An 18,857-nucleotide genomic window follows, 5' to 3' on the forward strand; every position below is an offset into this window, starting at 1 on the left:
AAGAACACTTTCAGGTTAAGAACAGACCTCCAGAACAAATTAAGTACTTAACCCAAGGTACCACTGTATTAAGCCCACATTCCTCCTCCACCATCATTATAACACTGCATTATTATGAAAACAGGTCTGTTACAAGTCTATTTAACAATGGACAATGAACTGGCAGGTAAAAGAATGATAAAATGGAGCTCTAAAGAAATTGCAACAGAAAGGGGGAAATGGCTATCATAAAAAATGCAAGAGTCTTGCTGTGACTCGAAAATGTGAAGGCAGTTCCTTGTGCACCTCTGCTACAACAGCTGGTCATGCTCACACTTCGTTGGACTGGTCATGTGCGGATGCCAGATGATCGTCTTCCAAATCAACTCCTCTATTCCGAACTTGAAAATGGAAAGCGTAATGCTGGTGGTCAACAAAAGAGGTTTAAAGACTGTCTCGAGGCAAATCTTAAAAAATGTAGTATAAACACCGACAACTGGGAAACACTGGCCTGTGAGTGCTCCAGTCTTTACCAAAGGTGTCATGGGCTTTGAAGACACTCGAACTCAGAATGCAAGGGAGAAACGTGCTAAGAGGAAGGCACGCTTGGCAAATCCACACCGTGATCAACTCCCATCCGGGAACTAATGTCCCCACTGTGGAAGGACGTGTGGGGCCAGAATTGGCCTCCACAGTCACTTACGGACTCATTGTTAAAACCGTGTTTATGGAAGACAATCTTACTCAGCTATGAGTGATCACCAAAGAAGAAGAAAGAAGCAGGTAAGGACCCTGAAATAAGGAGTCAATGAGCAGCCACAAGTGCTGAATCAGAGAATCAGAGAACTGTAGAGCTGGAAGGAGGGGATCGCGAGGGTCATCTAGTCCAACACTCTGCAATGCAGGCATCTTTGCAGCTTCCAAAGGAGTCTTAGGTCACAACCACACCACATATTTAAAACACTCTTATATTTTAACAGTAATAGCTTACCCCAAAGAATCCAGGGAACTGGAGTTTGTTAAGAATGCTGGGAATTGTAGCTCTGCAAGGGGTAAGCTACAGTTCCAGGATTCTTTGGGAGAAGTGGCATAATTGTGCATTAAACGTATGATGTAGATTCCGCCATACTCTCACAGCAGGTGGCTATAGTGGCATTTAGCATGCTAGTTTCCCCAGTCCATAGATCAGGGTGGTGCCCTCTAGATGTTCCTGGACTCCAACTCTCATCAGCTTCAGTCAATACAGCCAGTGGTCAAGGAGGAGGTTCCCAATCCCTGCCATAGAAATTTGTGGGATGCAGTGGGATGCAGTTTTGCTTGCAAGCAATCTCCCCACACTCCCTTATCAAACAGGCAGCTATGGTAGGTTTTGTGTGTATGTGTTTCTAGGTGTATGCAGGGGCGAGAGACTTGGAAAGAAGTTTGGAGAAGGAAAAATTCAAGAAGTTTCTACTAGGTGCTATGATCTGCTTTCCCCCGGAACTGCTCAATGTGGGACAAAAAGTTGAAGTTTACAATGTAACTTCCAATGTGAAATTGTGACAACTGGGGGTGTAATTCAGGATTCCATCTTGCGTTGTTCATGAATTTCTGAGCCTATCCTGCTTTGCCGTTCTTTCTCATTTGTAATTGTGACGTTATTTCATCCCTGTGTGCTTCCACCTGTGTAAGATTTTATGGTTGTTTTTGAAAAAAATCTGATAGGAGTTTCAAAACATGAATCCTAGCCATTACCTCTGAGGAGTCCATCAGGAAAGCATGGTGGAGGCAACAAACCTTCCACATTGCTTGTCTCCATGGTTTGGGTTTCAAATGTCAACAGGAGGAGGAGGAATCTCATAGCAACTATCCACTGATGGTCTCTTCATGAATTGGCCTAATCCATTTTGAAGGCCACCTTGCTGGAGCTGCCTCCCCCACCTCACCCATGGTCCATTCGTAAGGAAGGTGAATCTGGTGGTGATGAGTTTTGTATTTGAGTAAAAAGCTCTCTCACTTTCCCATCAGAATTTTGAAAGAACCCTTTGTTTGACTGAGCTCTTTTGGCAGCTGCTAAAAGGTGGTCTTTATTTAACGTGAAGGAATAACATTAAGGTTTAAACAACAACAACAAGCATCTGATGATGCACTTTCCAAATATTAATCAAATGCCATTAGGTAAATGGTCAGACAAAACATCCATTGAGTCCCTGGCACAGATGGGACACATCCTGGTCTGGGTCAATCTGTTGCAAATGAAGCTCCTGGTGCACAGCACTGCTCTAGCTTTCAGGAAGTCCCCCACACTGGAGGGCATTTGAATAGTGAAGATCTTCCCATGTGCTTTTGTTACATTTTCAAGTTCATCTGGATACCAGGTATAAACCACAGTGGACAGACCACCTGTTGCATCTCAGACCTTTCCTCTCCAGCCTCCATTACCATTGGAGAAGCTGAATGCCAGGCTAGATGGATCATTGCCCTTATGCTGTCTGGCAGCTCTCATGTTCTTGCACTGCTTGATTCACACTAAGGTGCCCCAGGGGTCTCTTGTTCAGGATGAAAGGTGCTTTATGGTGTAGTTACTGCACAAACATATCCCAGCTACTAAAGATCATTCCTTGCAAGAGTTGTGGCTTTAATTCCAACACCCCCCTGGCTCCATCCCAACTTGGGTTATTGCTTTCTCCCTCTCCTTTCTGCTTTCCTCCCTCTCCTTTCTGCTTCCCATAGAGACACCCACACAAAGTGGATGTTGCTGAATCATTGGTTGTACTGACCTTATCCAGAACTGGCTGCATTTCAAGTGAGTGCCAACAGTGAGTCCAGCCCAACAGCAATTCAGGATGTTGAAATTAGGGAGGTGATCAGTAAGGTCTTCGGTTTTATCTCCTATAACCACTGGAGGCACATTTGCAGACTTCTCTGTGGGAGGAGGAGGAGGCTACAACTATAGGGATCAATACTGATACAGTGGTACCTCGGATTACAAATGCTTTGGGTTACAAACTCTGCTAACCTGGAAGTAGTACCTTGGGTTGAGAACTTTGCCCCAGGATGAGAACGGAAATTGTGCGCCAGCAGCGCGGCATCCGCGGGAGGCCCCATTAGCAAAAGCGCGCCTCAGGTTAAGAATGGTTTCGGGTTAAGAAAGGACCTCCGGAGTGAATTAAGTTCATAACCTGAGGCACCACTGTATACTGCTTTGACTTATGCTGTGGTTTTGTTTGTTACACAAACAAGAAAGAAGCTGGGGGTGGGAACCATCTCCAACACATATTTGTTTATGCGAGACTGTCAGATGTAAGAATGATTAATAGCACAATCCTAAACATTGCTACTCAGAAGTCCTATTGAATTCAGTGAGGCTTAATCCAAGTAAATGGGATTAGGATTGCAGCCTGAAATATTAGTCTATGTGAACAACCATTATTGAAAAAGAAATAGAATCTATCACTGCGTAAGATTGTAAAGTAAGATGTACCATGCCGATGACATCTGCAAAATTAAAAATTAAAAAATGGAATTACCTGTAGGAAAATTGCAAATATTGTTGTTTTCATTGCTCTTTATTGATTTTATTAAGTAAAATATTGTTTTAGATTGCTTTAAGTATATTTAATTTGCATTAAAACATAATGATAATTAATAATGAACTATAGGAATCCATGCCAGCTTGGGGGCTTATGCTTTGCATTTTCATTTGAACAGTGTGATCTAGCACTACAAGTCTTCACTTCTTCTTTGACGTTTTCTAAACCAGGATATGACTGGCAGTTTGCAAGCACAGCTCATACCCTTTGAAGGCTTTATTATATATTCCTGTTTCTAGATGTGAGTGATCTGGGTTCTCCTCTGCATCACTTATGTACATGGTTCTGTATATTAAGCGATGCATGTATGCTCCAGTGTGCACTCCAGTAGTACACATGCAGACCCAATATTGTTTTAGGAGCATTTAGGCTTTGCTGTTGCTGTTATTTAAAAATACACCTGAAGTTTTGCCTCTGAACTACTAATTCAAGGAGAACAAAATGAAACCAGAGAGGCAGGCAGAAGTGCAGAGATGAAGCTGCCTTAGGGCTCATCCACACACTGCTTGTCCCATGCCTAGAAAGTACGAGTCCAAGGCGTTTTTCATTTGCCCTGCCGCTCTCCCTGGGAAAACCTGCTCTTTACTGCTGAATCAGAGAAAATGCCAATCCACGGAAAACCCCGTAGACATTTGCTCTGATTCAGCAGTAAAGAGCAGGATTTCCTGGGAGAAAGTGGCAGGGCAAATGGAAGTGTGGACTAGATAGATAGATAGATAGATAGATAGATAGATAGATAGATAGATAAGATAAAACTTTATTCGCATTAGCCAATGGCCATGGGAACAGTAAAACCTTACAGTATACGCAGAAAAGGAAATTTGATATAAGAGCACAATTTAAAGTCCTGAATCAGCCATCAGTTAGTGGCCCTTATTCTGATTGCCCCTGCTATGAACCTAGCAACCTTTGCTGTTATCTCCTCATTTTGATCTGATAGAAGAAAGGCCATTGTGGCAGTGGTTGAGCGCCCTGGGATGGTTAGTACGAGTGGGGTGATGATCTCGTTCCTCAGGTCTTTGTAGAGAGTACAAGACAGGAGGACGTGTGCCACTGTTTTGGTGCTACCATCTCCACAGGGGCAAAGACGTTTCTCAGGTGGGATCTTTTGGAATTGACCCTCAAGTACTGCAGATGGCAAAACATCCAGTCTTGCAAGTGTAAAAGCACGTCTGTATTTTGGGATAATAAGTTTGTGCAGATATGGGGCCAGAGATTCAAAATGGAGAGGTGGGAACTGAACATACCAAGGGCAGAATTTCCTTATAGTGGCCAGGTTGTTCTGATGCTCAATATCTTTTAGACGTTGCCCAATTAGACTGTTTGCTTTAGTAGGGCCCATAGTGAGTAGGTGTTGTGGGGAGAGGCCACAAGAGGGAAGTTTTTAAGTGTGGACTAGCCCTTAGGCAGAAACAGACATCAGGACCATTCTGCTCAGTGTTAGAATCATAGAATCATAGACTCATAGAGTTGGAAGAGACCACAAGGGCCATCGAGTCCAACCCCCTGCCAAGCAGGAAACACCATCAGAGCACTCCTGACATGGTTGTCAAGCCTCTGCTTAAAGACCTCCAAAGAAGGAGACTCCACCACACTCCTTGGCAGCAAATCCCACTGTCAAACAGCTCGTACTGTCAGGAAGTTCTTCCTAATGTTTAGGTGGAATCTTCTTTCTTGTAGTTTGGATCCATTGCTCCGTGTCCGCTTCTCTGGAGCAGCAGAAAACAACCTTTCTCCCTCCTCTATGTGACATCCTTTTATATATTTGAACATGGCTATCATATCACCCCTTAACCTCCTCTTCTCCAGGCTAAACATGCCCAGCTCCCTTAGCTGTTCCTCATTGTGTTGTCTACAATGACAGGCAGTGACTCTACAGGGTTTCAGACAGGGTCTCTCCCAGCCTTACCTGAAGATGCCAGGATTAAATCTGGGTCCTTCTGCATGCAAAAAGCAGAAGCTCTGCTACTGAGCTATGGCCTTAAGATCCACAGGCTACCCTGCTCCTCCTCAAAGGTGCCACAACCCCTTTGCCATTGCTCATGCCACTGGCTGCACCTCTTCTGCAGATGGGTCACCTATGGCCCTCCTGATGTTCCTGGACTGCAACTCCCACCATCCAGGAAAACTGGCCATGCTGCCTGGGGCTGATGGGAGTTGGAGTCCGCCTACATCTGGGGAGCACTGCTGTGGTGTATATGCAGTTAACAGCACTATTAGAAGGCTACTGAGGGCTACTTCTGCTGCCAGCAAAAGGTCCTGGATGTGCGATCCATAACTCCTTCACCACCTTGAATGCTCTCTGCACTGAGACTGCTGTTTCCTCCCCCTTTCTAGCCTTTCCTCCTCCTTTCCCTACAACCCTCTTCCTTCCCTTCCTCTAATCCCCCCACCTCTTCTTTTTTTACTTGCTTGAGGCAATACTACTACTAACTGAACAGAATCTAATTAAAACAACAACAAAACCAAACATCTGGGCTCAGGAAATAAAGCTTTCGCGGTGGGAAGCAAGAAGATAAATTTCACGTGATGCGTCAGCTAGCAAGAAGCGCTGCGCAAGAGCTGATGATGAGAAGAGAGAGCAAGAGAGAGAGGCCATTTGGGGGAAGATCATCTCTATCTGTCACTGCTAGTGCGGCTTTGAACAGGGATACATTGTCCTAGTCTGATGGACATTCCAGTGGGAGATTCATAGCGACGTCCCTCAGTACCTTCCACATGTAGTTAATTTGTTGCACAGTTATGTTTCTCATCATTAATGGGCTTGGGAAACTAAGGTTTTGATTAATGCTGGCACATTGATTTGAAGGAAAAAGCAGGAGGAATAGGGGTGGTTTGGGGAAAGAAGAAAAAAGAGGATGTTGCCACCACCGCAACTCTGGAAAAGTGACCAAGGGAATCTAGAAAAGACAGAAGGGACTTGGCCACGGCGTGTCCTACAGTGGAGATCTGAGAAGGAACTTGAACACACTTTCACACAGCAATCGACAAACTCCCACCAAGTAAATTTGCAACTGGCTGAGGAATGACTCCACATACTCAGTAAGAGTTCTGAGAGTTCTCTCCCCCGGCTCAAGATGTTGTGGTGTGCTTGCAGGTCCAGGCGTTGTGCTCCTCAGTCCCCAACCCATATGAAGAAGATTGGTTTGGATCGAAACAGGCCACAGCTTTATTGAATACAGATGAAAGAGGTTTGGCTGGGGCATGGGACAATCAAAATACTTCAAGCTCGCACACCGGAAGTGATGTGTAGGTCACTCCAAGTGGGGGTTCCTAAGAGTTACATCAAATAGGGTGACCCCCTCAGGGACTGCCGTCTGTGGGAGTTCCTTCAGCCCTGGCCCCTCCCCCTGGATCCCTTTAAAGAGATACCCCAGCATTTGGAGGGGCAGGCACAGACTACAACTTCCCCTCCATCCAAGACAACGGATTGACCCGATGCCCAACCCAGTTCTGACGATTGCTATGAGGTAGGCAAAACCACCAGGTTGGAGACAATCTGCCCAGTGGACAAATTCCTACTTGGCCCCATTAAACGGTGACCACCGTAACCACAGCAAAGTCCTTGACTATCAGCTTAAACCGAGGGTGGGCAGGTGAGGAGCCCGATGAAGGAAAGGCAGGTATGCTTAAATGGCTAGGAAGCGGACCCAAAGGAAGTTTTCCCGCTCCACCCCCTGGCACAGCCCAAGTCCAAAGCCTGCATCCCCATTTTGCCAAAGCAGGATGCAGACCAGGATCCGGCTCCTGATAGGAAAGGGCACCGAGGCCATGCCTCCCTTGTCGGGGCCCCAGTGGAGCCTCTGCCGTCCTGCAACAACGCTGCACCAAAAGGCCTTATGTGTTGCAGACCATATTATGCCTTAAGGACTGTCATTCCCAGCACCAGCTGTGGCTTAGAGCCACTTGGAAACACAACTCACCCCTTCCCACAATACAAACACCCCTAGGAACAAGGGAGAGTTTTGGGGGTTGGAGCCAAATAAAGAAAATGCTAACCGAAAATGCTAACTGAAATGATGCTTTGTTGGACAAGGGGTTTGGTGGCATAGTTCACAGCAATCAATGAAAACTTCAGTTAGAATTAAAAGGGATTGACATAAAGTAGCTTTTGAACACGGAAAGCAACAGGCTTTTGGTACATCTGCTGAATTATAACAATGTGCAAAAAAATTCCAGTTTACATTCCAATTTGGAGAATAATTTTTTGGGACGGAAATGCCACTCATTTCATAATAGAGATGAGCATTATGAGTGGGACCAATGTTATGTTCTGATGTTTGGAGGTGTCACTACTTTTTGTGCATCCCACATTAACACTCATTCCACATTAACGCTCACCCTTCCTTTCTGCAAAGCTCTGGATAGATCAGTTGTGTGCTGTTTGCAGGTACAGCCTGCAGACTGAATATTGATTGGCATGTGTTACTTCTAAAATTGATGGTGTCTTGGTTAAAGGCTTGAACACGAGGTAGCAGAGGAGAACCAGGAGTTGTCCCAGGGAGTCAGAGTTGAAAAAGCAAGCCAGGGGTCTGAGCAGAGCCAGATGTCCATTATTGCACAGGTGGACTTTCCCCCCTGCTGCACCTGCCCTAGAAGATGAATGGAGGAGGAAGTGCTGACTGAGTCTTGGCATATGCCTACCCACAGTGTTATTGGACAGACACTGATATACCCGACATCAATGGGACTCAACATTTGTTTTCATCTGTTTTCAAATGGGCACATTGCAGGGCAATGCAGAATCAACCTGCAACAAGCTTTTCTTTCCAGAATGAAACCACTTTCAGGGCAAAAAATATGCAACAGATCTTGATTGTGTGTGGAGTACATGGAAACAAGCGAGGACTCAGTCTCCATTGTTTATAGAATAAAGTGTGGTGAGTACACAGCCAAAGATTAGCATGCGAAGAGGCACCTGCATACCTAGCCATGGACTCAAGTCCCACAAATTACTGCACACACCCCCTTCTCATCTCCTGGGTTGGTCTAGCCCAGCTAGGGACACATCAGTGACACAGAGCCAGAGGTTACACAAACTCTTTTCTGGTGATGGTTCCACTTGGTTTCATGGTGAAAAGAATCCACTGGAGCATAGAGAAAAGGAATCGGTAGCAACAACAGCCAGCTCCTTTTGATGAAATGCTGGAAGAGAGAAAAGAAGATTGGACCAGCAAGAATCTGTTTGGCGACAGAGAAGCTCATATGTACCACAGAGGATCTTGGAATTGACACAAGCATTATATTTAATATTTGACAACATCTTGCAAGCACAAAAGAATTGCACCACACTAAAATATGTCAGAGCAGCAATTGGGAAGCTTGCTTGTTGGCTTCTATATTCTCCCCTGAAGTTTATGCTGTGTTTTTACTTTAAAACAAGATGCAGATTTTTATGGCACAGCTGCGCTACAAAACTTAAAACTGTCTTTGCAGTCATTCCTGCTCCACAGGGAACCCCAGGAACTGTAGTTCTGTGAGATGGGCAAGGGATCTCTGAGACAGAATTCTCAGCTCCCCTCTTCTAATACCAAACCACATTTCCCACAAGTCTTTGGGGGAAACTGTGGCAGTTAAACTACTATAGAATAGAGCCAACATATCTGAAGGGTAGCTATAGTGACCACCTTCTTGTGCACAGGGCTTCCATTTCACAGATGATGGCGTCTTCCATCTGATTTGCTCTTGTCCTACCTCTGGTGCTTTCTGCTGAATGCTGACTGATCTGTCATCATAACAATAAAGATTGACTACTGTGGCTCGCTTAATAGTGCAATTAACACACAACTTGAGTATAGAACAGGGGTCAGCAAACTTTTTCAGCAGGGGGCTGGTCCACTGTCCCTCAGACCTTGTGGGGGGCCGGACTATATTTTTTGGGGGGGGTGGAATGAACGAATTCCTATGCCCCACAAATAACCCAGAGATGCATTCTAAATAAAAGCACACATTCTACTCATGTAAAAACACGCTGATTCCTGGACCGTCTGCGGGCTGGATTTAGAAGGCGATTGGGCTGGATCCGGCCCCCGGGCCTTAGTTTGCCTATCCATGCTCTAGAATCCATCTCAACATATTTAGTTAGAACTAAGACCCACTGATATAAGTGAAATATATTTCCAGCTAATTGGGTTTAGGGTTTCAACCAATATAACCAACTCTGAAAGGGCGTATGCCAATTACTTTGTAGCCAGACAAATCTGGGCCAGATTTAGAAGGCAACTGGGCTGGATCCGGCCCTCAGAGCTCTGGAAACAAAATGGCCTAGCAGCAGGACCAAAGGGGCATGGGTATCGGAGGAGTTTCTGCAAATACTTCTATTGCCATTCCCATTTTGTATCTGCTGCGAGGCTCCCCCCACCCCCAGAACTCTCAAAGCATTAGCTCTTGTAGCGAACCAGTGCAATGTGATGGTTGTGTGGAATAGGCAGTGCACCGGTTGGCTAGTTCCTGTGTTGCAACAAGTGACAAGCACAGACTACCCCAAATCCTTATCCACAATGCCTGCACAATGTAACACACACCTTTTTGCAGAGCCTTTGTGCTTCTCTGTGAACAAAGCTCCAGCATAATGTAGATCTAATGGCAGAGGCCTGTAAAAACACACACAACCACCCTCCTTACCTGTTCATGGATTTGGGAGCCATTTGCTTGTGTCTTGAAATGAGTGCCAGAGAGCTCTTTGCCTGTGCCTTGAAGTTGAGTGGCTGAATAAGACAGACCATCCCCCAAAAAGACAACCCTTGAGACCAAGTTGCTGCCGGTCCAATTAGATCCAGTTTTTGGAGAGATGGACAAATAGCTTGAGCTGATGATGTAACATAGCTCATTATGTTCCTAACACCACATCTAGATACGTTAACATTTAAAAAAATAAAAAGTATATTTGCATTGTGTGTTTTATGGATGCTTGTTTGCATGTTTTGTAATTGGTTTTATACTTGTGAACCTTGGCAATTAAGGAATATATAGGCTAAATAATAATAATGATGGTGATGATAATGATAATCACCATCATGTGTGATGTCACATTCAACACTCATAAGTCACCCCTTTCCAAAAAACGAATTCTCTCCAGTTTTTCATTTATTCATTTATTTAATTTAAATATATAAAAATATGAAGAAGTCTTCACCCTGGCCAAGGGTGCAGCCAAAGGTGGGCAGGGTGTGGGTTTGTACTACTGCAAAGGGAGCAACCCTGCCGCGGCGAAGTAGACTTAGCTGCTGCCCCCTTCTCAACCCGTCGTCCAGTGGCCTGTTGCTTCTTCACAGAATACAGACATTCTATAGATAATGACAACAATGAATGGCTGATAGTCCAGAGGGTGGCAGGGCAGGGGGTGATTCCCCAGGAGTGGTGACAGTTCCTTCTAGCTTCCTGTAATCTGACCTCATCTGCAGGCACAGCTCTCTAGTCCCTGGGCAGAAGAAGTTGTTGTCGCAATTCCCGTCTCTGATTTCCCAGACTGCACTCACAGGCAAGACCTCCTACCAGCTCATCGGCCTCTGCCAACTCCTGCAACCTCTGCCATGTAGGTAAAGGTAAAGGACCCCTGAACAGTTAATCCAGTCAAGGGCGACTAAGGGGTGTGGCACACATCTCCACTTTCTGGCCGAGGAAGCCAGCGTTTGTCCACAGACAGCTTTCCAGGTCATGTAGCCAGCATGACTAAAATGCTCCTGGCGCAACGGAACACCGTGACAGAAGCCAGAGCACACGAAAATGCCATTTACCTTCCCGCTGCAGCGGTACTTATTTATCTACTCACGCTGATATGCTTTCGAACTGCTAGGCTGGCAGGAGCTGGGACAGAGCAACGGGAGTTCACCACCACTGTCACACAGATTTGAACGGCTGACCTTCCGATCAGCAAACTCAAGAGGCTTGGAAGTTTAGACCACAGCGCCACCCGCGTCCCCTCTGCCATGTACTGTCTGAATTACACATACACACTGCACATACCCTTGCCACACCTAGCAACTACATGCATACGTACTCACACATACAAATAGATGTGCATGCACACCCTTGACATCTGCACACACACACACACACCCCTTTGTGTTTCTCACAACAGTAGATGCAGAAACAAGTAGCGTTCCAGCAACCGGTCAGGAATTGCCACTGACGTGGGGATTTATGCCATTCGATGCTATGTATGATCTGATGCCTGAAATGAATGGAGGCAGTGAAACAGGATCTTGACAGCAAAGAGTCACATAATGATGCTTCTCATGCCATCAGCTGCAATAGGGGGCTGAGTTCATGGAGAAAATCTGTTGATAATGGATTATACAAACTTTGGCTCCATGTTTGGAAAGAGGCATAGTTATGCATACCAATACACGACACGAGTACACGGCAGTACAAACTCCAAATGACACAACCACCTGTGGACTCCATGCCTCTCGCCTTCCACCTCCTGCCTCCCCCTCCCTGCCTGCCTCCTCCCTAAAGGCTGGATTAAAAAGTAATGAGGTATTTACAAACATATTTGGTTCCTTCACAGTTCAGAGATGTAAGAGTATATTAAGAGCTGCTGGCGTGTTTTCAAGCTTCACTACTTCACTGGCTAAAAACTGCCTGGCCTTTCCAAATGAAAACAGTTGTGATTCACGTTATTTCCTCATTAGGAGCCCTACTAGTGTCACAGCTCAGCAGGAGAGCACATGCTTTGCTGGGCAGAGTACATGGCACTGGGCTTGGTAACGTAACAATCTGAGTCCTTGTAAGGTGTTCTTTGCATCCTAATTTAAACAGAGCAACCATCTGAACTTGTATGGACAGAGAAAGGACGCACAAAACAAGACTGAGACGCAATGACCAAGAATTGCTTCCCAGGTTTTCCTTCGAATGTACAGATTGCATGCACCACCATGTATACATTATGATGTGTGAAGATTGTTCATGAATCTATTTGGCCATGTGCAATTGGGAAGCTGCAATTGGCAGTGGGTTCCAAACATGTATACATGCAGGAAGCTGGACTTGTGTGTGCTGTACGTCCACATGGAAGTGACTGGAGATTTCTTTCTGCACTAGCGTGAGACTGGAATGATGCTTACGGAAATGCACATAAAAACACAAAACAGGTATGACTGAAGATAACAATACACACATACACACTGGGGAGGATACACCACTGAATGCCAACTGTGTGCTAGGGCAAATTAGCCTGCCACAAGAGGAGCTGAACCAGGCCTTAAAGAATGAAGAAAGCATGTTGGATGCATCCAGTATTCCAATGGAACACCGTGATGGAAGCCAGAGCACATGGAAATGCCATTTACTTTCCTGCCACAGTGGAATCTATTTATCTACTTGCACTGGTGCACTTTCAAAATGCTAGGTTGGCAGGAGCTGGGACAGAGCAATGGGAGCTCACATCATCGCGCTGATTCGAACTGCCTATCTTTCGATCAGCAAGCCCAAGAGGCTCAGTGGTTTAGACCACAGTGTCACCCGTGTCCTGCAACAAGTAGGAGAGTAGCGAAGGTACAGCCTCTACCTCTAGAACTGGATGATTCACCATTTGGCCATGCAAATTCCAGGTGGGATCCCTTACAGCTGGGATGAGCCTTTAGATTCATGATCTACAACTCATGAATTCCAACATGAATCTTTTATTTCATTTGTAAACATCACCCACAGAGGTCCCCAAGACATCAGTCACTTGGTTATATGTGAATTGGCTGTGTTTCTGAATTCATCACCCGCTGTTAGTGTGAGTTCATAATTCACCATTTGTGTGAATGCATCACGATGCAGCTTGCCTAACATATTCCACAACTGGCTGGATGTGTGTCACATGTCCTTCACTCATGGAAACAAAGTTGTTTTTAGGTGAAGGCAGAGTGACTTATTCTCAGTCAAAGCTACCTTCACATAAAAAGGTGCAAGTTAAAATTCAGGCCACTCTCCAATGAGTCACATTTTGTCCTCAGATTTGATTTGCAATTTTGAAAAGCAATCTAAAGTTTCATCTCTGGTGTTTAAGCTCTTGCAGCTGAACTGCACATTTGGAAGCATCAGGTGATACTGCCTTCCTAGAACTGCACTACTTCAGAATGTAGGGGGAGGAATGAATGTCTGAATGCCCTTGTTAAAACCAAGCCAAACCATAACCCCAAACCAACATGTAGAAAGCTAGCATGACAGAGAGATAGGTAGGCTCCTTCCTCACATGCAAGCTGAATGTTTGTTTGCAGGAGGGAGCACTCAAACATTTTAACAAATGTCATAGTCCAGAAATGACTGAACCATATGGTATTGCCATACTTCTTTTACTAGTACTTGACTCACGTTGCTTTTAAAAATGAATAAATGACTGTCTTAATGACAATAAATGTTTTTGAAGTTGTACATCAGAAAATATTCCAACTGTCTGATTTTGTAATGGCAGCACACAATTAAATTGTTCCTTACTTTGTAGTTGCTTTTTACTGTATGCATTCAAACCTGAAGAGCCACACGTATATTACTGTTTTGCTGTTAACTAACCAACAAACTAACCAACCAACCAACAATACTGATTGTAAAAAAAAAAAAGCATATAATTTCCCCTCTTCATTTCTATACCTGGCATGTGGCAACCGCTAAAAACCAACTTGAAACCCTTTGTAATTCTTGCAAGGGCCATGGGTGGAAGGGAGAGGCTGAGGAAGAGGAAGGAATCAAGGGAATTCAGAGCATCACTGAGCCAGAATGTTAGAAGTAGTTGCAATATTACTAGAGTCTACCCACCCCTCTGAAGCCAGAACAGACAATAGACTAGCCTCTCATGGAACACCCAAAGTCCTCTAGACATACCATGTGCAAGAGGGAGCAGGGGAGCGCAGGAGCATTGCAGAAATTGCTTTCAAAGTAACTGCTCTAGAAGACTCATGTAAGCAAGCCCAGCCATACATTCTTACAAAAAATGAATCTGTTCTCTCCCTCCCATACAGCTTAGTAAGCCAATTTCTCTCTCACACCCCACCAGCACATGCAATCACATGCAGACTCCTGTTAACACCATCTCACCTACGCTGCCACTGATTTATACGGACACTCCTTACTCAAGCATTCAGATTCCTGATAGCACACACTCATACTTACATATGCAAACTCAAATGTCTCTTCATACCCTTTAACGAAATCTTTACACTGAAATATATGAATATATTGAAAGTAGGGTTGTCAATTGTCTTTAAATAAATCTGTACCTTACCTAAACCACAAAAATGCAGGTGCCTTTTTATGATACAGCAGGATAGGCATGGCCTCCTATTAAATGTGAGATAGCTTAAAATTTAATCAACAAAAGCTACCGCTCACCACTATTAAGAAGGATTGATCATCCTTTACATTTTTCTTTCTTGTGCAGAGCATTCACTGTTACAGTAAAGTCATCAGAACCAAAATGTCTTCAAAAAGGAACAACTTCAAAATCCTGTAAGTGCTGCGGAAGATCCAGAGTTAAAAGAGAAACTGATGTGATTTTCAAATGAGCACTGTCAGCCCTAGTTGCTTTGTGCTTCTTATAGCTGGCAGGAAAACCCCAGTGGGTTTTCACCCTGAAATGAAAAAAGATCTGCAAACTCTGGGTGTCAGCTGGAAAGCAAACCCATCCGCAGAAAGAGGAAACTGCTACACCTGCAAGGACTGAGCAGCCGTGTGCCACTCAGTCTTAGCCCTGCCACTCAATCAAAGGGGACAAATTTTAATCTGAGATTAAAGCTCTAGTTGATCAATCTGCAGAATAAATCAATGAATGCTTGCAGCCCTAATTAAAACACACACACTTCATTACTGTCATGGTGGCATATATGCATTCCTAGTTATACAGACTTAAATAAATGTATTTGCAAATACATATGCCATTAAGGCCAAAAGAGCACACCTAATGTAGCACACATCCTTACTCGCTGTCATGCTGTGTATACACACACACACACACACACACACACACTCACACACGCTTTCCTATGTTGTGCACACATACGTGTTTCGGTTGACTCTCACAGTCCTTAATAGAATTTCATTTGAATTTCTACTAACACTCAACTCAGGCTTCTGCTATGAACATAAAGTTCCACTTACACACACACACACACAGAGAGAGAGAGAGACGTGCACGTGCGCACACTGAAATGTTACAGTCCCGGTTGCATCAATGTGTTCTTATGCGCCTCCCAATCTTTCAGTTTCTCATGCAAACCCCGTGTTCTGACATGATCTCACCCACCGAACCCCAATCTCCCTGTTTACATTCAGCTTAACTCCAGCTGACACACATTCTCACTCTCCCTCCCAATTTAACATGATTGATCCATTGCACATTACATTCCTGTATTATATGAACAGAGAAGCTCCCGAGTTTGGCAATTTCTGCCCTCTGTTGGTCCTTTCCATTGTAGAGCATCTGGCAAGAGGTGAGTTGGCACTGTGGGTTAATATGCTTTTTCCACAATCCCAGGCAGGTCAATGAATAGCTTCAGTAGCAACTCAGCTGACAATTTGTGGCTCAGTCCAAGGAGAAGAGAAACAGAGAAATGCACAGAGGGACCTTTGGCTGCTACCAGAACCTTATATTCCAGATGGGAGGCATGATCCTGAAAGACATTCTCAGATAAGTCAGTGTTACAGCCCCACAGAAGCAGCAGGGTCCATTTATGCACAAAAGAGATGAAAGCCACAGCAAGCCATTTCTTCATATTGCTGGGAATTCCCTTGAGATGACCCAAACAGCATCGGAAAGGGGGTACAGTGGGGAGCAAAAGCAACAGTGTCCTTTGGGCCAGTTTCTATTTTCCTAAAGTCCTGGGAAGTTTAGTGGCCACTGGGAAGGGAATGCCTTATGAGATGGAGCAGAATCCAGTTCCTGTTCAGAACCGGCCATCCTTCTCTCACTAAGCATCGGGGGGGGGGGGCTCTCCTGTTTCTTTCACTGCCAGCCAAAGTTCTTCCAATTCCTGTCCTGATAAAAAGAGTGCAACTTACTTAACACCCCTCTGCACAGTCCCCCCTCCCAAAGTCTTCCCCCCTCATCAGCCAAAGTAGGGGTTCTCGTTCTGGAAGTTGTAATCTGGACAGACCTTCTGGACCAGCTTGTAGTCGATGCTGAAGAAGGAGATGAAGATGCAGATGACCTTGAAGGGCTTGGCACACAGCCAAGCGGCGTGGCTCTGCGTGTGCTCGGTGAAGCAGATCTTAGAAGGGTCATAGAGGCAAGGCTTGTTCTTGCGTGCCCGGTTGGTCTTCTCATATTCCACATGACAGTTGAAGGTCTTGGGTTCCTTGGGCTCAGCTAAAGTGGACTGCTGAGGGTGAAGGTGCTGGGCTTGGATAGGGGGAACCAGTACATCAAACTCAACTACCTTGGTGGGTGGCACAATGCTCACGGAGACATTGCCCAGGCTGGAGGAGTTGTGACGAAAGTAGACGCTGAAGGTGCCATTTATATGATCCACGATCTTGCCTGTCACCAGCAGGCTGAACTTCAGGGTCTTGATGTTGAAATAGAAGTCACCCCAGCCAAAGATCTTCTTGGTTCGGCCCGCCTTCATGGAGGGCTTCCTCTTAGCTCGCTGGTTGAAGTGCTCCATGGCCGTCTGGTTCTTGGTCCAGTCCCAGGGACTCAGGGCACCACTGTATGGGTCCAGCTTGGCTTTGGATGGCTCACTGGAAAATATTCGAGCAGGGTTGAGCGGGTGAGGTTTCAAAGCAGTGCCCTTCAAGACACTTGAGGGACTCATCTCCAGGTAGTTCAGGGTCTTGGTCACATGGCCTTTCACACACGCAACCTATCAAAGAGGTAGAGAAAATAGGGAATTTGGGTTAAAACAGGTGTGCTCTGAGATCCTTCATGTACTCATGGTGCATCTGCACCCTGCCCTGTGCACAGAGAAAGCATCTATAATAATAATAATAATAATAATAATAATAATAATAATAATAATAATAATTTATTATTTATACCCCGCCCATCTGGCTGGGCCTCCCCAGCCACTCTGGGCGGCTTCCATAAAAACCAAAAATACAGTAAAATATCACACGTTAAAAACTTCCCTGAACAGGGCTGCCTTAAGATGTCTTCTAAATGTCCGGTAGTTGTCTATTGCTTTGACATCTGGTGGGAGGGCGTTCCACAGGGCGGGCGCCACTACCGAGAAGGCCCTCTGCCTGGTTCCCTGTAGCTTTGCTTCTCGCAATGAGGGAACCGCCAGAAGGCCCTCGGCGCTGGACCTCAGCGTCCGGGCAGAATGATGGGGGTGGAGACGCTCCTTCAGGTATACTGGACCGAGGCCGTTTAGGGCTTTAAAGGTCAGCACCAACACTTTGAATTGTGCTCGGAAACGTACTGGGAGCCAATGTATCTTCAGGACACAAATAGGTTTAAAAAAGGACTTGTAAGAGTGCTTCATCTCTCTGTAATGTGTACACTGGACCACAGTGGGAAACTGTGGTGCCCTGCTTCATTCTAGTGTTACCCTTAAAATACAACAGCTCTGCACCCGAAATTCTACAACACAGAAAAATCCAGTTCCACGAACCATGCAACCCAGACAACAGGTGAGCACATTTGTTCATATCACACACTTCATTTGGCAGATGTGAAGTTCTGCCTTTATTACAAGTAACAATAGCTGTGACATGTGAGCTCCATAATATGCCAACACTGTCTGGCCTGAAAACATTTTCTGCTGTTGCCCCTGCCTAGTGGAAGGCCCTTTCCTTGAGCTTACATGAAGTGGCAACGATCCCTTGCTTCAGACTTCTTGTGAGGAGTTACCTTTTTGCCCATGCTTCCCTTGAACCACAAGATTGGGCCTTGTTCCATGTGACTGAATCCTCTGAATTTCTCTCTTATTTGCTTTGATATCTCTTATGTGTTCTATACTGCTACTTTATTGGTTTTAAGCTGTGTTTTTGTTTTAATGTTTTACTGATAAAACATTTGTCTTTTAGACCTCTGCTTAGAGGTTTCTGATATATTTAGCAGTTTATAAATGCTTTTAAATAAAGCAAATGAACAAACAGTTTGAACCTAAACCTGCCATGGGGGGGTGATTGGTAGGGTTCTGATTTTGATGAGAGCAGCAGAACTGGGGGAGTGTTTAATCCTTTCCCACCATGGTTTGGAAATAAACATAGCACTGGGCACACATGCAGGGAACAAGGACCACTTTCACAATGGAACTCCCCCTCTCCACTGCGCGCCCAAATAAACCTAATCTGGGTTCCCCCCAACCATCCGGAGCAAGTTTAGTGGGTATAGGAGGGAGTGCACACAAGAATAGGGGGAAGAGAAGTTTTGCTGCA

General features: G+C 45.1%; 1 protein-coding gene across 4 annotated transcripts in view; it reads right to left on the bottom strand.

Annotated features, from left to right (window-relative positions):
* Positions 1-12,884: 12,884 nt before the first annotated feature.
* NXPH4 (neurexophilin 4) overlaps positions 12,885-18,857 on the bottom strand; it is a 90,770-nt gene continuing 84,797 nt past the window's right edge. For 3 of the 4 annotated variants that reach the window (XM_083599814.1, XM_083599813.1, XM_083599811.1), the window contains exon 2: positions 12,885-17,338. In XM_083599814.1, coding sequence (XP_083455940.1) covers positions 16,583-17,290 — 708 coding nt within the window. In that variant the 5' untranslated portion in view covers positions 17,291-17,338 and the 3' untranslated portion in view covers positions 12,885-16,582. The remainder of the gene's footprint in view (positions 17,339-18,857) is intronic. The other variant, XM_083599812.1, reaches the window with a different exon arrangement.

The sequence above is a fragment of the Podarcis filfolensis genome (assembly GCF_964270895.1).
Source record: "Podarcis filfolensis genome assembly, chromosome: 2".
Lineage (NCBI taxonomy): Eukaryota > Metazoa > Chordata > Lepidosauria > Squamata > Lacertidae > Podarcis > Podarcis filfolensis.